Source organism: Arvicola amphibius, chromosome X, assembly GCF_903992535.2.
Source record: "Arvicola amphibius chromosome X, mArvAmp1.2, whole genome shotgun sequence".
In the NCBI taxonomy this organism is placed as follows: Eukaryota; Metazoa; Chordata; class Mammalia; order Rodentia; family Cricetidae; genus Arvicola; species Arvicola amphibius.
In genome coordinates this window covers 72,865,652-72,884,806 of record NC_052065.1, presented here as the reverse complement: position 1 = coordinate 72,884,806, position 19,155 = coordinate 72,865,652, and the positions used below count along the sequence as shown (strand labels likewise).

Sequence of the window (19,155 nt, the reverse complement as noted above, 5' to 3'; positions counted from 1 at the left end):
TTGACAGTAAAATGGAAGAAGGAGAGGAGGAGATGGAAATTTTTAATAAAAAAATGAGAAAAGAATAAAAATAATAAAAAAGAAGGTATCATTGGGGTACCTTTAACAATGTGGATGATTTGGGTGGCACTGAATAGCACATCACCTTTCCCAATATTAGCATTACTGACATCTTAAGTTGAAAATTCTTTGTTTGGGGTTTAGAGTGCAGTGTTCACAGAATACAGGATGTTCTGCAGCATTCCAGTCTGCCATTCATTAGATATGAGTAGCACCTCCACAACCAAGTATGACAAAGACAAATGTTTCTAAACATTGCCAAACATACACTGGAAACGAAAATCATCTCCATATGAGAACCACTGGCATAGTACCTGAAATCTTTGTTAAAATATTTGTACTTCATTCTAAGAACAAGAAGGATAACCATGTATAGCAGTGTGAAGGGGGACTAATGTAGTTAGCTAAGAACATAAGTAGAAAATCAAATCAATTTAGATGCAGTTCTAAATGTTGTTTCTGATGTTCTGCATGGCTACTACTTCAGTGGAAACTGGATTTTTCCTTAATCTTATGCCATAATTACTACTTCAGTGTAAACTGGATTTTTCCTTAATCATATGTCATAATTATTTACAACTCTTTCTTTGTTCACATTAAAATCTATAGCAATTTTTTTTATCAATTATAATTTTACAAGTTCACTTGTGTTCATGATTCCAAAGTTCTATCTTCTGACTCATTACCTACTACAAACCAAATTTTAATAATTATTTCCTTACAATAAACTGCATTAACTCTAAGACTTACAGTATCTATAATAAAATATGATTCTTAATATAAAACACTAAGTTTATTTTTGGTTGATTCAAGTTTATACTTGGTACCTCTGTCAATTAATCAGAAACTCCTGGTAAATAAAACCACTTTTTCTATAATTTTATAGATTTTCTGCATTACCATTTAAAATATTGATTGGGCCAAGAACTGTTGTCAGTTTGATTGAATTAAAATTTGAGTATTATTCAATAAAATGTATAATTGCTTGTAACCTTCAACTAAGCAATTTTTCTAACACAAATCTACTATAGAAAAGGATAGGAAAATGAATACAAGACTGATTTTCAGAAACAATATCTTCTACACCAAAATGAGAAATTTATGTCTATGTTTATGTATGTATGTATGCTTGTATGTATATAATAAAGATTATAATATTCAGTAAATGACATAAATAACAAAAATGTATTCTCTCCTCAAGAAATTTGCAATTTAATGTGGTTTCTCTCCTATGCAGGAAAAAATTCAGAATCTGAATTAACTTATTATTTTCATATTAACTGAAGTAATTTATTATGTTCATGGGTAAACTCCATTTTCTTAAATTTTAATTAGGAACAAAAATTACAAACTCCATATAGTCAACTCTCCTAAAGCTGAGAAGGCTTGCCCGACCTTGCAACAATTATATAAGTAAAAATAGTAAGAGAAGATCCTGTTTTGTGTCATTGGCTTCTATAATTGAAGGATATGTGTATTACAGAATTTTCTCCTATAAAATCCTTGACATACAAAAGAAATAAGGTCTGAAAATTTTTTACAAATTTTTTGAAAAACATGCATAAACATGGATTAATTTTGATGTATATGTTCCCATTATATTCTTGGCTTTAAAATCGACAACCTTGGTGAATTATATTCATTAACCCCAATTGCTGCTAATTCTACAACTCTATTAATCACTCCTGTATTTCGCTAGAAAGGGCCTTAAAATCTTAGCTAAAATTTTCTTTCAGTCCCATCATTGGCTAAATAATCCGGGGCTCTTCCTAGATATAAGAATATCAAAGATTTCATTTTTATGAACTGTCATCAAAACTAATAGAGAAAATTGATAATTTTACAATATTATAAGCAATCTGCAACAGACTATTGCAGATTAACACTGATGCATAATCACCTCTAAGAAAAACAAACATGTTATTCCTTGGCCTACCGAACATGCTAAAGTCATTCTAAAGTATTCAATTATACATTTAACCCAGATTAATAAAAAAATATTAAAGTCAAATTTTAAAAAATAGTTTAATTTGAATTGAAAGTAAGTCACTTCTCCTTCCATCTATTAGGAAAGGTTATTACCAGATAATATAACTTTAAAAGATTTAACAAAAGCAATAAGATTTGCTTCAAAGGTTAGGAAGCAGAGTCAAGTCTGTCCATTTTCAGCTATCAAAGAATTTTTAATAAGACAGTTTTTCACTTTGTTGATTCTGAGATTGTCAACACCTCTGCCTTGTTTTCAATTGGATCTAACAGATTCAGATCTGACTAGATCTTCTTGTATGTCATGGTGGAAACATTTCAGAGGCACTCACAAGCAACTGATAAAAAAGTAACTAAGGGGTGCCAATGATGAAAGACTTTGTTGCCATGGTATCATCTCATAAATCATCAATTATTGTCTCTCATTATGAATGTGACAGCCACATACTGTCATAAAGAGATTTGCATTTTCATCTAGTTTTAAGAGTTTTTTGGGAGACATCATTTGCTTTGTAAAAAAAATGTCATGACAACCATTGAACACTTAAGCTTGTTATCAAGTAGCCAAGTATTCATCTGCACTTTGTCAGTCATTTCAGTAAACTAACCCCTTTTTGCATTATTGACTAGTTTATTTTTGCAGTAAATAAAAAATATTTCTAAGCATGGATATATAATATGATTGACTAAACCCAACACAAGCAATGGAACTATTTTGGTTGCTATGGTAACCTAAACTGATCAATTTCCTGTCACTCTTTTTAATAGAGGCTCTCTCCTGTGGCCATAAATACTAATTACAAACGCAAGGCTTTTGCTAACATGTTCAGCTTACAGATTAAAGCAGTTCATGCTTAATTTATCATTTAAAATATCCTCTCACATTTGCAGTTTGGCACAGAATGAGTAACAACTTTATTTGTTTGCAACAGTTTCAACTTAATTTCACTAATTATTTTGCAGTGCTAGAATTTATTTGCTAAAGTTCATGAAACTCAGTAGATTTACGCAAGGAGTCTTAAATGTAATTTGCAAATTAAAGTTGTAAAGTTTGTTTAAAGCTCAGTGAATTGCTCATTTAAAAGAAATTGATTATATTCTCCATTGAAAAATAGCTGAATTTCTCCAAAACTACATGAGCCTTGTTACAGCATTTATCCATTTCAATTAAATAATAATCCTGTATATTTGAAAAAAGTAGAAGTAATGCAGTAAAATGACATATATAATTATAAATTGGCAATCTAGGTTTTGAAAGAAAGTAGTTTTTTCAAGGAGAAAAATAATAAACCTACTCTGTAGACTGTCATAATACACATACTCTATTAAGCCTTCCTCCATTCCCTGCCCACTATGTATTTTTTTAAAATTCTTAAAGTCTATTATAGTTCACCGTTGAGTGGAACAGGGAAAGGGCAAGAGAGTTTCTTACTATTTCTTAGTGTAAATAAGAACACTATTAATGATTAAACTACCATTAGAGAATTCCTGATTAACTCTCGTTTGAAATACCAGGGCATCTTTATTCCACACTAAGTTTTGTTTAACTCAGACATTCTCTCTGATTTTTAGTGCTCATGAATTACCAGATGAACAAAATTAAGCATCATGATGGTTTTCACGTTAAGAATAAAACCCTGAAACTGATCTTGCCCATTGTCCCACAAACTCCAAAGATCAGAGTTGTCTTGTTTTTGCAATTTCCAAAGCTGAATGGGTTCTTCCTAGATTTCAGATATTCACCTAGCATTACTAGGAAGGCTAGAAACACATCAAATTCAAGTATAATAAACATGCTCCAGTTGATTTTCTAAAAAGAGAAACTTGAAGCTAATACCATTTGTTTCTGGCAGTACTTACTAAATACATCACTGAATGGCGATCTAGACAATATGGAAGATGTGAGGTCACACTACTCTTCTCATCAAAATACTTTGCTTAACAGGGTCTGCCATACCACTCCTCTGGAAGATTCAGTTAGTCTTCAGTACTACAAAAGGGACCATTCTTTAACTACTGTTAATCAATGCAAATTATACATCAAAAGAAAGTAGAGATCCTTTCGTGCGTCTCTTGTGGTTGCAGAAGAAGGAGGGACAAAGTGCATCTGACTGCTTCTCAGCCTAGCAGCTGCAGCCTCAGCACACCAGGACTCTGTGGGCCTTCTGACAGCCTGCACGCACAGGTGCACCTCTTCTTCCAGCACTAGCTCAGTGACTCTGCAGCAGGGCTTTTACATCACCACAGTGGCTAGGTGAAAGCTCCAGTGCACTTACTTCAAAGGAAAATCTGGTCAGCTTAAAGCAATTGAAAACTAATCAGAAGGCAGTCAGCCATTGAGTAGGCACACAACCCAGCAAAACAAAAGCTAGAATGAAAAAGTCAGGGTACTTTTTGTATATAATACAGCCGGTTTGGCACTGTGCTTCCTCCTACCTTTTGACAAGTGGATAAACGATTTTAAAAATGAGTTAAAAATTACCATAAGCTACTGTACAATACTTGGGGAGAAATATGAAATAACAGAATAATATGTTCAATTTGCCAATAAGCATTTATTGAATAATGAATATTAGCACCTCAAATATAGACAAAATTTGGAAATGCACTGACTAGTAAAATAAAGACATGATCACCACATTCAAGGTTGTTATAAAATTATCACTGAACATTTCCAAAAAATTTTCAAAAACTTTTGCATTCACTGGTTTGGCTCTTCACAAAAATCCCAAAGAGTTAATATTAGGTCCCTATAGTTAATATTAGATCTATGGGGTAGAGACTTATAAGTGTTGAGTATCTTGTCTGTGGTTATAGGACCAGTTCATAGCAATAGCAAAGCATTGAACACAAGTTTACTAACTAGAAATTCATGACAATTACCACTATAAAAAGTATTTATGAAAATATTCTTTGAATATTAGCTTCCTGCAGTTTGTTATTTATTTGAAAGTAACTGAAAGAGTACATAAAATTGTCTCTTATAAATCCGTAAAACAAATTATTTATTCACAAAAAACCTTCAGTAGAAACATGTATTTTTTGTACAAATTTCCTATTTTCCAAATGCATTTGACCCCCAGAATCTTCTCTGGAGGAGAAAAGCAATGAATCTATGATGAGTAGTGAATAATTAGCAATGTAGTTTATTGGAGTCAGTTTAGGGGAGCAAGTGGCAGACAGTACGTGTGTGGCAGATTACTACACAGTGCAGTTTGAAACCTATGAAGACCACGTGTGCCTTTAAAAGTCTATCTGGTTTCTGGATATAATGAGGGATATGGAAGTGACATCATTTCTATTACCTTCTTTCTTAACCACCTTCTATATTTACTCAGGATTGAGAAGATCAAAATTTGTCAAATGATATTTTGAGGAAACAGACTATTCTAAACATTCTCATTTAAGAATTAAACAAGAAACTTCGCCGTGAGCATTTATTGAGCCAGGGCATCAAAGTCAATCTCAGAAGTTCTATGACAATACAATAAAAATTGCATTTTATCTCTTTGATTTGCCTTTGTAAAGCATATAATCTCAAATCAATTAAAAGAAAAGTGGCTGAGTTTGGTGGCAAACTCCTTTAATCTCAGTACTCCAGGAGGCAGAGACAGGTAAATCTCTGTGAGTACGAGGCCTGTTGTAGAAAAGCAAGTTACAGGACAGTCAGGGTTACACAGGAGAAATCCTGTCTGAAAAAAAGAAAGTAAAGCATCAGAGAGTCCATGATGTGGGATATACAGGAGTAGCTTACCAGAACTATACAGAACTGTCAAGTTCATCAAAAATAGAGGAAAAATTAATTGCAATCAAAAGACATATAAGGAGACATGTCAACTAAATGTAATATGGTCAATCCTGAGTAAATATAGAAGGTGGATAAGAAAGAAGGTAATAGAAATGATGTCACTTCCATATCCCTCATTACATCTTAGAATATGGGTACTAGGGAATTACTGAGGGAGTTTGAATAAAGTAGAAACGTAACAATAGCATCATAAACTGATTAATTATTTCTAACATATTAGCAATAAGGGAATGAGGATGGGAAGACTCAGTAAAATCCTTGAAAGCGTTCTATAAATTTATGATGAAATTTGATTTCAACGAAACAAGCTGGAATTATAGCTCCATGGTAAAGCTTATGCTTAGCATGCATGAAACCATGTTTATACAGACACAAAGGCATACACCCACAAACACACACACACACACACACACACACACACACACAAAATATTCTGAGAAGCTCACTTTATTAATAAGTATTTTACCCCTATTAATTGCTCTTTAATTTAGTACCCAAAATCACATGGAAAAATTTTTTTGGAGAGAGAAAAATTGGACAAGCACAAATTAAGAAACTATTTACTTTTAGTAATAATAAAAATTTAAAGTTATAAAGAATATCTAAGTGGACTATTTTAAATAAAATTTCCTAAATTCCTTCATATACTGCTTTTTCCTTTATGACAGGGTCTTACCATATTACCCAAGATGGCCTAATACTCACTATGTAAAGCTGGACTAGAACTTGTTGCAATCCTCCTATCTCAGCATCTCGAGTATGGGCTTTAGAAGTGAACACCACCATAGCTGCTGCCACAATATTTTGCACACACCGGCTGTTTTATTGACAAGTATCTCATGATCAAAAATTCCAAAAACGTATTTTTTAATACTTACAATGTTATATAAATCAATATATAACTGAGTGTGAACTCAAAATAAACATTATAATTTAAGTTCAATTGTTTTAAAGCAACCTGAGAATTCAGATCTATTGGCCTACTGTTTTACAGTAAAATGCTGGTTAGCTAAAGCTATATAACGAAAATCAAACTGCAAATGAAATGAAACTATCTAAATGAAAATAAAAAATAATTTTACTTATATATTGAAATATAACATATAGCCATTTTATATTAATACTTTCAAAGGCTTAAGTTTCCCCAATTGTAAAACAAGGTTGATATTAACATGATTCAATATTATTCTTGTATTTATAGTTTTCCATTAAAAAAAATTGAAACATGGTACATATCAGATTATCTAGTATTTTGATTTGTGAATAATCAATAACAGATCAGTAGCATGACTCATTGATTGAAATACACATTTTTAACCTATCAGCTTTCTAAAGATCTTTAAATCTTTTATATTTTACTGCTGAATCATTTTATACTTTCCTTCTTCCAAACAACTGAATGACTTAAAAACAATTAATCCCAAGTAACAATCTATAGTAACAGCATTATAGTTCAAATGCACTAGAAAAGATTCATGGTGAATTTCTTGTGTTGAAAACTCAGTGTTAACAAAGACAAAAAACAAGACATGTCCTTGAGGCACTTCATGTTTATCTGCAGGACTTTAGGCCACGTTGCCATGGAACGTAATTCCTTCAAGGACTACAAACCAATGAACAGCCATTTTGGCATAATAGTCCCATTTCTTAACACTATTTAGCACCATTCATCAAGATGTATTACACACCATACCAATTTATGGACAATGTCCTGCCTTTCCAAATGCTTTCATACTGAGTCTTAGAATCAGCTCCACTTTAGCAACTAATTAGTTACACTGACAAACTTTTAAGAATAGATCTATACAATTTAAGAAAATGTCACCACTCTCTTTGTAAATTAATGATATGTTCCCCATTGCACAATAATACGTGGTTATCAGCCTTTCCTCTTTATCCTGTCTTAGTCATTTAGTTAACGCTACCCTGCACCCTCCAGGAAATTCATGGTCTGTCACCCTACTCACTGGTGTCTAGATTTATGGATATTTTAGCAGTCTTTTCATTTACATGTCACTAGGCAACTCTTCAGGGTTTGAACAAAAGAAAAATTTCACCTGAACATTCAGACAAGAATCCTACTTCAAAATTCTATTCTCTTTCTACAATTTCAATTCTCTTCACTATTAAAGACACATAGTCTGAGACCTAATGTGCCTTTTCCCTTTGCATTGCTAACTGTACCACACAGAACACTACATTATTATGCTACACATGGCAAAGAAATTTTAGTATTCACAGGATTATGGTAATTAAGTCTTCCTTCACTTTAGGTGAGGTGACACTTGCTTGACTATAATGTCACTCCACTTAAAGTCTGTGTAAACAACATTATCTGAGTCACTCTGCATTACATTTCCAACTGTGAGCAAAATTACAAGGTCAAAGTGGACAAGAATGTAGGTAATCCCAAGGAAACAACTTGTAAATGACTTCCTGAAGGTTCAGACTGGGTTTTTAATACTAGTAAAATAAGGTTTTGAATGCTAATATTAAAGTATTATTCTCTCAATGCTATCTGTAGCAAAGTAGGCATTTTTTAAGTTACTGTTAGAGACAGGAGTGTCTTTGATTTTGAAGTTTTGTGGTAAAGAAGAGAATAAATGTTTGTCAAAGATTTTTTAGACTTACAAATATGAATGCCATATGATGATTGCAGTTGGTTTTGTAAATAAAATAATCAATATCTCAAATACAACACAATGAAGTTTAGATTTTCTGTTTATTATAACAAATATGAGTAACCATATATTTTAAAATGAATGTTTATTTTTCTTAATAGTCGTTACAACCTAGTTAAAAAGCTTTTAAATAAATGAAATATTGAATATTGAATATTGTCTGATGTATGGCTTTAAATCTCACTTCACACTTTTTTTTTTTTTAAATCCAAATGTAGGGTATTTTATTAATCACTTATTGATGGTGGCATTTCCATCCCTTTGATGGTACTGCCATTTGTAACATAAGGGCCTGCTTGTGGGGGTTTCTGTCCTACCTGGTTCTACAGCCAGTTAGCCCCAAAGAAAATCACACAGAGAGTCTGCGTAAGTTATAAAATTGATTGGCCCATTAGTTCAGGCTTTGTAGTAGCACTTATAACTTAATGTTAGCCCATTATTCTAGTCTATGTTAGCCACATGGCTCGGTACCTTTCTTTTTTTTTTTTTTTTTTTTTATGGTTTTTTTTTTTTTTTTTTAAAAATTTCCATCTCCTTCCCTCCTCCTCCCCCCTCCCTCCCCTCCTTCTCCCCTTTCTCTCCCCTCCTTCTCCCCCTTCCCTCCCCTCCCCTCCACCCATACCTCCCCTCCCTCCCTCTCAAGGCCAAGGAGCCATCAGGGTTCCCCACTCTATGCTAAGACCAAGGTCCTCCCAACTCCCCCCAGGTCCAGGAAGGTTTCTAGCCATGATTAAAGGACATCGAGCCTATAAGTTTGGGATCCTTGAGAAGATAATAAGAAGGTGAACTCCCAAAAAAGATATAGTAATCCTCCTGGATATTGGAAGTAGACACGATCGCCAGGCAAAATTGGGAACTTGAGGGTTGGGCAAGACTGGGCCAAGGGAAGATGGGGAGAGAAAAGTGTGAAGGGGAGAGCGGGGGGAGCTCGGAGGAATGGGGTGCTTGGGATATAGGAAGGGTGGATATGAGAGCAGGGAAGCATATATCTGAATTTAAGGAGCTACCTGAGGGTTGTCAAGAGACTTGACCCTAGAGGGGTTCCCAGGTTTCCAGGGAGACGCCCCCAGTTAGTTCCTTGGGCAGCTGAGGAGAGGGAGCCTGAAAAGGCCAGTTCCTATAGCCATACTGATGAATTTCTTGCATATCACCATAGAACCTCCACCTGACGATAGATGAAGAAAATGACAGAGCCCCACCTTGGAGCACCGGACTGAGCTCCCAAGGTCCTGATGAGGAGCAGAAGGAGAGAGAACATGAGAAAGAAAGTCAGGACCGTGAGGGAACCTCCAGCTGGCGACAGATGGGGAAGGTGACTGAGCCCCACATTGGAGCACTGGACTCAGCTTGGTCGATCACTTCACACTTTTGCAATATGTCATGTTTTAATTGATCTACTGCTTATTTTAAGAGTTGGATAATATGCATATGTCACCATGCATAGTATAGGGAAGACCTGAGAAAAAATAGTCTGGATTCATCTGGCAACAGTTCTTTTTATTAAATTAGTTCAAGTGATATAACAAACAAAATAGTGCTTTTTAAAAAAGAATTTACCTGAAAACAGAGGGTACTGATTAGTAAAAATAGTGTGAAAGTTCTTAAATCTGAGTCCTTCAGTCAGATGACAAAGAAGCCAAAGTGAGTAAATACACTCAAGAGGATTCTCTGGAATTCTTGTCACATTTGGACAATGAGGTCATTGAGAATCATATGCACTTTGTCTTACATTTCCAATTCTGGGGGTTTAAATAAAATCAATTTTAACTTTCTTTTTTGCTAGTTCAGCCTCTTACCATATAAGACAATTTTCAAATGGATGTTTTTTTTTTTTTCCCTAGCACACTGAATTTAGGAAGCCTTGATAGTTCTGCACTAATTCTCAGGGTAAGGATGCAGATTGTTCTAATCAAGTCTTTCCAGAATGCAAAATGCAATTACTAGTTTATCTATGTATACAGAAATAATGAATTAATTTACTGAGCATTCTACATGTGTTCTCTAAAAATCATTGTCAGATTCAAACATATTTGAGTAATCATTTCAACAGTTGAAAACATGCAAGAAAGCAGAGTCATATCAAATGATAGCATATCATTCTATTTCAGCTTTTATAATATAATGTTTCACAGAAGGAAAACCTGAAGATAGACTCAAGGTGGTACAATACCACTGCCTTGGCCCTTAGAACACTCAGATTTTAGCTCATATTTTCTCCACCATCCACAGAATATTGTATATGCATAAATATCAATATTATTTTAAAATTCAAAGTAGTGACACATATAAACTCTAAAACAGTGTTGACTCTGATAAAGAATAGAAAAAAAGATTTATCGTTATATTATTAATGCTTAACAAATTTGAATTTTTCAAAAATCTGAGCTCTTAATTAGTATTTCTCATTTTCCTGTCCTATTTGAATGAACTGTGTTAAAATTATGCTTGTTAATTTTACAAAATTAAAGTAATATCACAAAAACTGACTTCTGAATAGAGATACCATTTTCTGTAGGTCATAAACATGGTTATATATGTATAATCATATAGATATACATATAGATACAATGTTGTTGTAATTAGTCTGATTTCAAAATTCACGGGTCATAAAATATATAGATCAAAAGCGTATTTACTTTAAAAATCTACACCATTTAAATACTGGGTCTCATAAATATGAGTTGATTGTTTTCAGACAAGTTATATACCATTTTCTGTGCTTCAGTATCATCACTGGAAAATAACAATTATAGTATCACCTACTTCCAGAACTGGTAGGCTGAACTGATGAACTCGCACAAGAAGAATGAATTACTTTCCAAACATTTGTTATGAATCGTCTTATTTATATTAAAGGTGTTAAAACATTAGTTTACAGTTTTATTCAGTTAACTAATGGTTTATTTAAATATATTTAATTCCTAACATGCAGCATGTTATGTGTAGTCCATTGGTTTGATGCTTGATACAAATTTAGATAATCAATAATTAGTTGTATATTCTCCTATATGTTGACCTTAACATCCAATAATTTCTTCTCTTTCATATGTGACTGTTTTTTATCTTCACTTATTTAATCAACAAACGAGATTATGCTGTGCATTTATGACTTTAAATTGTCCATTCTACCCTTCCTCTTTCTGCTTTGTAAAATTCTCATGGGAAGTGAAAAAATGTTAATTTACTATCTTGATTGGAGATGTTTAATGTAGACAATAAGTGCTGGAAAAGTAGATATACCAGTGGGCTAATTTGAGGCTTTTGTTCTTCGGTTTTTTTTGTTGTTGTTTTGATTTGTTTTGTTTTGTTTTGTTCTAGAGTGATTGGAAGTTAACTGTTTCCTTTTAAAACAAATATGAGTTTGGATGACAAGTAATGAGAGAAGTAGACAGACGTTGAAAGCACCAGCACACAGTGGGATCATGTGTTAAGGTCTAGTGCAGGACAGACAAACAAGCAAAGCCTCAGAGCAGTCAGTTCCATTTAAATTAAATCTCAGAGGACTAATTGTTTTTTTCTTTTTCAATGCCAAGCAAGAGTTCAAATGAAGAGTGTTGTTGTGTTAATTACATGAATTTCTTTCATTTCTTAATTTTACCATTTGTAAAATAAAGCTACTTTACTAGATGGAATTGGGCATTTATTTAAAGGGAAGCCAATTTTCAGTGAAACAGCTTATGTTCTACTTTTGCCTGTCTTTCCATTAAATAAAAACAAATGGGTCTCAAATAAAAACCTTAATTATGTTAGGTGATGTAACAAAAGCTTAAATATTCTCATGTAGAAATGGTGATATCAAACTACTACATAGTACAAATGATTTACTAACATGAACGTAAGAAAGTTGTAACTTTATTTTAATTTACAAACTACTTGAAGGAAAACTATATTGGTTATTTTAATGTAGTGAAAATCTCATTGCATAGCTACCATTCTGAGTACCAAAATATGGCAAACTCTTCACTTACATATTTACGTTACATCAATTTTCTGTTATCAAAAGTTTGAGGTATGTATATAACTATGATTTCTTTTAGTAGGTGGAGTAATCAAAGACTTATAATTAGAGAACAGTTAGAAAAACCCATGGGGTAACATCCTATATTGTTTTCTCGTTTTTATTCATCTTGTTAGCAGCTTTGAATAGTTGGAAATTTTCAAATAAAAGTATAGATACCTATCATCTCTTAAGAAGTAAAGCCTTAACAATGAAAGCCTGTATGTAGTACTACCCGGTAGAATGCTGAGGAGAATAGTATCCACCACCATTGGTAGAATTGTATATTTTCTAGTTCACACTAGACCTCATTATTCTCCAATGTTTATGGTTTTTCCCTTTTCTAGACCTGCCTCCAAAAGCCTTATGATTTATGAACCCCCCCCTCTTGATTTCTCTGTACTTTATGTGACTGACTCAACACATTAGACTTTCAAAAAGTACTTCATGGTTTTTCTCATAGTTGAGTAAATGTAAAATTTTATCACAAATACGCAAAAAATTCAATAACCCAGAAATAAGTTGGTATAGTTATAAAATATCATTAATTAAATTAAGAAAGTTTGGTATAATTTGAACGCTTTTTTACTGACAAAATAAAAATGAAAGTGATTTCCATGCCTAAGTTAAATCCCAGTCATATACAGTAAGTACCTTCGAGAACCAAATCTAATTGTAAAACTCACTACATTTTGTTCAGTTGATATTATTCATTTTCAATGTTTACATGATACTAGCCTGTTCTGCAATGATGTCATAGTCAAATAGAAAGTTTGGCAATTAGGGAGGTACATTCACTGCTTCAGGTCATTTGGGTATTATTTCATGTGCATGATATGTAAGGATAATTTTTAGTGCAAAAAGTACTAAATACTAGAAACATAAAGAAAGTGATTTCCATTTTCTACATTCAAAATGTAGGGTACATAATACAGTGTGGTCTGCATCTCCCTCAATGTTCTATGTTTCTCTTGCAGAATACATATTGAAAACATGGAGCCAGCATAGAAGGAGGAAAAATATCATCAGAAAAAGAGGATTCACTTGAGCAGAGCACATGGAAATAAAGATGGAACATCACTGCCAGGCAATATCAAAACACTTTAAATTCACAGGCTGCCTTCCTTTGTCATTATTGCTCTCTTCTACATTAAGAATGTAGAACAGATGAGATTCAGGATAGCATGCAAGAGATGATTTCAACTTAGGTAAAATTTTCATAACAATTTTAGGAAATTTCAGATGTCTTCTTTGAAATTAAATTTATTCTCAGAAGGGAAAGTATTTTAAGTACTTAAGGACTACTAAGCACACAAGCATAGTCTCATGCTTAACAGAACAATTCGGGTTATTTACTATTGCTGTAGCACACATAATAATGTGTGCTGCCCTGTAAAAGTGAATGTACCTTCCTGAGAATTCCGCAGCCAAAATCTAGGTAGACATTTCAATTATATTCCAATTATTTTAACAAGTGTCACAGTTTTTATGTCACTGACTCTAACTCAATCTCCACGAACTTGTAGCTTTTCTCTAATTTCTCATTTTCAGTACCAGGAAGGGAATTGCTTACTTTGTCTGCAAGCTATCACTCTTTTGTGTGATCCCATGATCCAGTCCCAATTAATAAGTACAAATGATCACCATAGAAACCCCAATTAACATGACACTTCATATGAATAGATCAGTTCTAATTAGCCATTCAGATTTTTCTCTTATCACTAAAGATTAATCAAAAGTTAGTGTTTGATGCTAAATTTTTTAAATAGTTTCCCTTTCCTTTATTAGCAAGTATAACGTAGAGAACAAGGTTATGGAAATTGGGCTGAATCTATAAAGGCTCCAGGACATTCCCAGGGAGTTAACTTTTAAATAAATAAATAAATAAATAAATAAATAAATACCTGTTAACAGCTTGTTTTCTTGTCATTTGCCTCTTCCTTCTAAAAGGAGAGTATAGCAAAAAAAAAAAAAAAGTAAATAAAACTGGTTAATTAAGAGTTTTAGTTAGATAGCTATTATATTACACCAAAAAAAGAATCTTAAATTGTGCATAAAATGTTGATAGGTGACACACAATGAAACACTAGACGGGAAGAGCACGAAGAAGGTAGTAAACCTGAACTGCTAATAGATAATGCTTTACATATATAGATAATGTTGTTGCATTCCTGGTCTAATTCCCATAGGATATAAATAATGTGAAATATCACATGGCTTAGGGCTTTCCTCTGTTTGAAAGCAAGGGAATAAAGTTACAGATTTCTACTAAAGAAAATGGCCCCGGGTCATAAAAATTCCCCCCAAAGATTCAGCAATATGTCTTTTCCCTTTCTCTAAAGAGATTTCCTTCCCATCCCATTGGGTATTCCAACATTTGGGGGGGGGGGGCTTATACTTTTTCTTATTTTTATACGGACAACAAGAAAATGAAAGAAAGCCAATATCAAGATTTCACTTATTTTCTAAACATGGAGCCATTAATAGTATCACTATTTATATACTTATTTCTGGAGCAAGACTGAACTCTTTACCTCATACACACAAGGGTGGCATTCATGCACACACAAACACACACACACATGTGCATGCGTACATACATACTCATATATACATTCATACAGATGAAACTAAACATGCGGAAATCAATAAAACTTACATACTAAGTTTCACTAAGAAAACAAACCTTGCTTCCATTTGCATATTAATCCCTACTGTTTCCCAAACCTTTAATACAAAAACTAAACTGATAGCTAAATAAGTCTTTGAGGTATGTTATCATTTTCTTGACGTTCCCTGTCACCTGGGTACTCTGTCCCTTTAAGAGATAAGCTCTGCCCACCCACAATCCTCCACCTCCTTCCCACCAAGGCAAGCTGATCTCTCACCTTCTCTCCTCCCTCTCTCTCTCTCTTTCCAACCCTCTTCTGAAGAGGTAACTACTGCCTCTCACATCCCCCACTTCTCTCCTCTCTGTCTCTGTCTCTCTCTGTCTCTGTCTGTCTCTGTCTCTCTGTCTCTCTCTCTCTCCCTCTCCCTCTCTCTCTATCTATCTGTTCACTCCATTATCCCCTTACCCATTAAATAAACTCTATCCCTAAGCTCTCTCTGCATGGGATAGCTGTCTGTCACCCACATGAGAGGACCTGCCAGGTTAGAGCTGCCATGAATCTTCCAGAAGGTGTATAAGAACTTTTTAACCTTTGCAAGTGTCATCTATATTGCACACTAAAAATCTTTGGTTGCACACAAGTAACTGTGGAATGCTAGGAGTGGAAGACGTGCCCCTCCCCTGGGAATAGCATATCAATTTGTTGTCCAGTGCCAAATGGTCAGTCTTGAAAACACACAAGTAGCATTATATGGAATCAATAGGTTGTGAAGGAGGGAGGGAATGGGTATATTGGAGGTTTGGTGAGAGAAAAGAGAAGAGAGAAATACAATCTCAAAAAAAGAAACCATGTTTATGTTGCCACATTTTTGTTCTGATGACTGCGCTATTTAATACCTTCCAGTGTTTGTTTCTTTTTATTTGTTTGTTTTGTTTTTCCAAAACTGCTTCCTTGTTTCAAAAATCTGTCAGGTGGTAAATAAATAAATAAATAAATAAATAAATAAATAAATAAATGGAAAATGCAAACATGTATCTAGGGTTACAAGAGTGAGTGTGTAGGAGAAATGAAAGGCTATGTAGCCTTTTTAATCTATTTTTCTATTCTATCACTTCACTGTCAGGGACCTATTTTATTTTGTTCTACAGTTCACGCATCAGTTTTTGAAGGAATATTCTCTTAAACAGAATAGACTAATAAGTACCAAATAAGTAGTACTGTACATTTCCTTAACCAAATATGCAAGCTATCACTTTCAGATTTGGACATTGTGGGAGGGCCAATTGTTGGTTCTCAGCTGCTTAGAACCATACTAATTACATAGAAACCACCATATCATTTAAATCACTGCTTGGCCCATTAGCTCTAGCTTCTGATTGGCTAACTTTTACAGGTAAATTTAACCAATTTCTATTAATCTGTGTATCACCATGTGGCTGTGGCTTACCGGCTAAAGTTCCGGTGTTTGTCTCTGGCAGGGCTACATGGATTCTCCCTGATTCTGCCTCCTTTCTCCCAGCATGCCATTTAGTTTTCCCCGCCTACCCTATTCTGTCCTATCAACAGGCCAAGGCAGTTTCTTTATTCATTAATGGTAATCACAGCATACAGAGGGAAATCCCACATCATTTGGGGGTTTTCTGTGGAGAGTCAAAAATGTGAGCCTATCCCATCGTCTTAAGGTTAGAGAGGTTGAGGATAGTTTTCCTCTTTCAAAGTTGTTAACATCAGGAGTGGCTACAAAACAAGATATCCTGACCTAGCATGTGGTTACTTGATGTTTTGGACATTAAAATGGCCCATAGAGGTAGATCCACTTCACCCTAACGAAAGGTCAGAGAATTCAAGCATACTTCTGCTCCTTTTGAAAGAGAAATGGAAGGTTTGACTTAGGGAGTGACTGCCTGCAGGATGCCTAGTCTAGGGTGTTTTCACTTCCCCAAGCATCAAATACTTTTCTCAGGAATTAATGGTTTGATGTCTCAAGTATTGGAGCAAGTAACTGTTCTGGTTGTCCTTGTATCATGTTAAAGCAGTCTTTTGCCTTCTTCTCCCTTTTTATATTGGGGTGTAAAAATGTGTAAAAATTTAAACACGGGTGAACTCAGAACTCATTATGCAGGAGACACTGAGTTGCCCTCCCAATACTGTCCTATGTCTCTGTGTTTCTTTCTTATCTCTGTTCCTCCTACCTAACATTTCTAATCCTCACGTCCTTACCCTGGAACTTTGGAACCTGCTACGGCTGTAATCATAGCAGAATTCACCCTAAAAACGTGGCTCATGAAACTTTTCTCCATATATTCAATGATCCTTTGCTCTTTTGTGTTCAAAACAAAGTTTCCTATCATGGAGGGTTTATGGCAAGATTATGAAATTAATTAATTTTATAAAAACTGTGGTATTTCTAGCTACTAAATATATATAAATTCATAGTTCTATTCTTTCATTAATTAACTAAAATTGGGATTTTTCTTCCAATTGAAATTTCTTCATTTGTTCAATATGAAAGATATATTTTATAGTAAAGTCTAAGACTAGTTACAGTGCTAAGTATGTAAGGTCTACAAATTAAATCATATATCTAACCATGCTTCAGTAGTTCCAAAGGACTCATTTCAGAATATCCAAAAATCAAAATCTGGAAACGCTCAATTTTCTTAAAAATTGCATTTGTGCCAGGCAGTGGTGGTGTGGGCCTTTAATACCAGAACTCAGGAGGCAGAGGCAGGCAGATCTCTATGAGTTCAAGGCTAGCCTTGTCTACAAGAGCTGGTTCCAGGTCAGGCTCCAAAACTACAGAGAAAACCCTGCCTCAAGAAACCCTTGAATATAATATATGTAAGAATCCTCTGGTATATATTAAATCATATCTGGGTAACTTAAAATACATAATACAAAAATGCTACCTAAAGAGATGCTGTGCTATTTTATTTAAGAAACAATAATGGAAAAGTTGTACATGGTTAATATGGATACACAAGTTTTCCCAAATATTTTAACCCATTGTTAATTGAATCAATACATATAGAACTCACAAGTGCAAAAGGTCTTTTTATTACTTTTATCATTCTAAATAATATTTGATTTATATAATCTGAATTTTGACTTACAAAATATTACTTTTAACTATAAATAAAACTTAGTTTCTATGCTTCTGAATTTGTTCCCTTTTATTTTTAAGCAGGATTACGCTATGCAGCATAACGTTTGATCTCTATGACTATACTCAAGTGCTATGAAAATACACATGTGCCTTCATACATCACATTAATTTTCTCCTATTGTGATATCAAATAATTCATTGCAGATTCATTTTATTATTAACATTTTTCCTTTATTTTGCATGCCAGCCACAGTTTCCTCTCCCTCCTTTAATCCCATTCTCTCCCCCAACTCACATCTACCCCCCTCCCTATCCACTCATTCTTCCTCTATCTTCATTCAGAAAGGTAGAGGCCTCCCATGGGCTTGAACATAGATAGCATGGTACATCAAGTTGAGGTAGAACCAAGCAGGACCCCCTGAATAAAGTCTGGTCAAAATAATCCATCATGGGGAACAAGTTCCCAAAATCCAACAAAGCTCTCAGGATAGTTCCTGCTCTCACTTTTAGAAGCCTTACAAAGAGAACAAGCTACACAACTGTTACACACCTGCAAAGGGACTAGGTCAGTCCCATGCAAGCTGCCTAACTGTTGGTCCAGAGTCCATGTGCTCCCACAAGTTCAGGCCAGCTGTCTCTGTGGGTTCCTCCATCATGACCTTGACACACATACACACATTCACCCCCCTCCCACACACACACAGCTCGTACATCCCCCCTTCCTTTCTTCAGGAGTACTCCTGGAGCTTGGAATAGTGCTTGCCTATGGATCTGTGCATCTGCTTCCACTGGTTACTGGATAAAGGCTCTGTGATGGCAATTAGGGTAGTCATCAATCTGATTAGATGGCTATGTCAATTGTTCACAGATCTTGAAAGAACAATACTCAACTTCATATTGAAAAA

At 34.3% G+C, this 19,155-nt stretch overlaps 1 protein-coding gene across 1 annotated transcript in view; it reads right to left on the bottom strand.

Moving 5' to 3' along the window:
- The window catches only part of Dach2 (dachshund family transcription factor 2), a 564,525-nt gene that overhangs the window by 406,709 nt on the left and 138,661 nt on the right, over nt 1-19,155 (bottom strand). Inside the window, exon 2 of the mRNA XM_038316535.1 lies at nt 14,437-14,475. Within this exon, the coding sequence (XP_038172463.1) occupies nt 14,437-14,475 (39 nt within the window). The remainder of the gene's footprint in view (nt 1-14,436; nt 14,476-19,155) is intronic.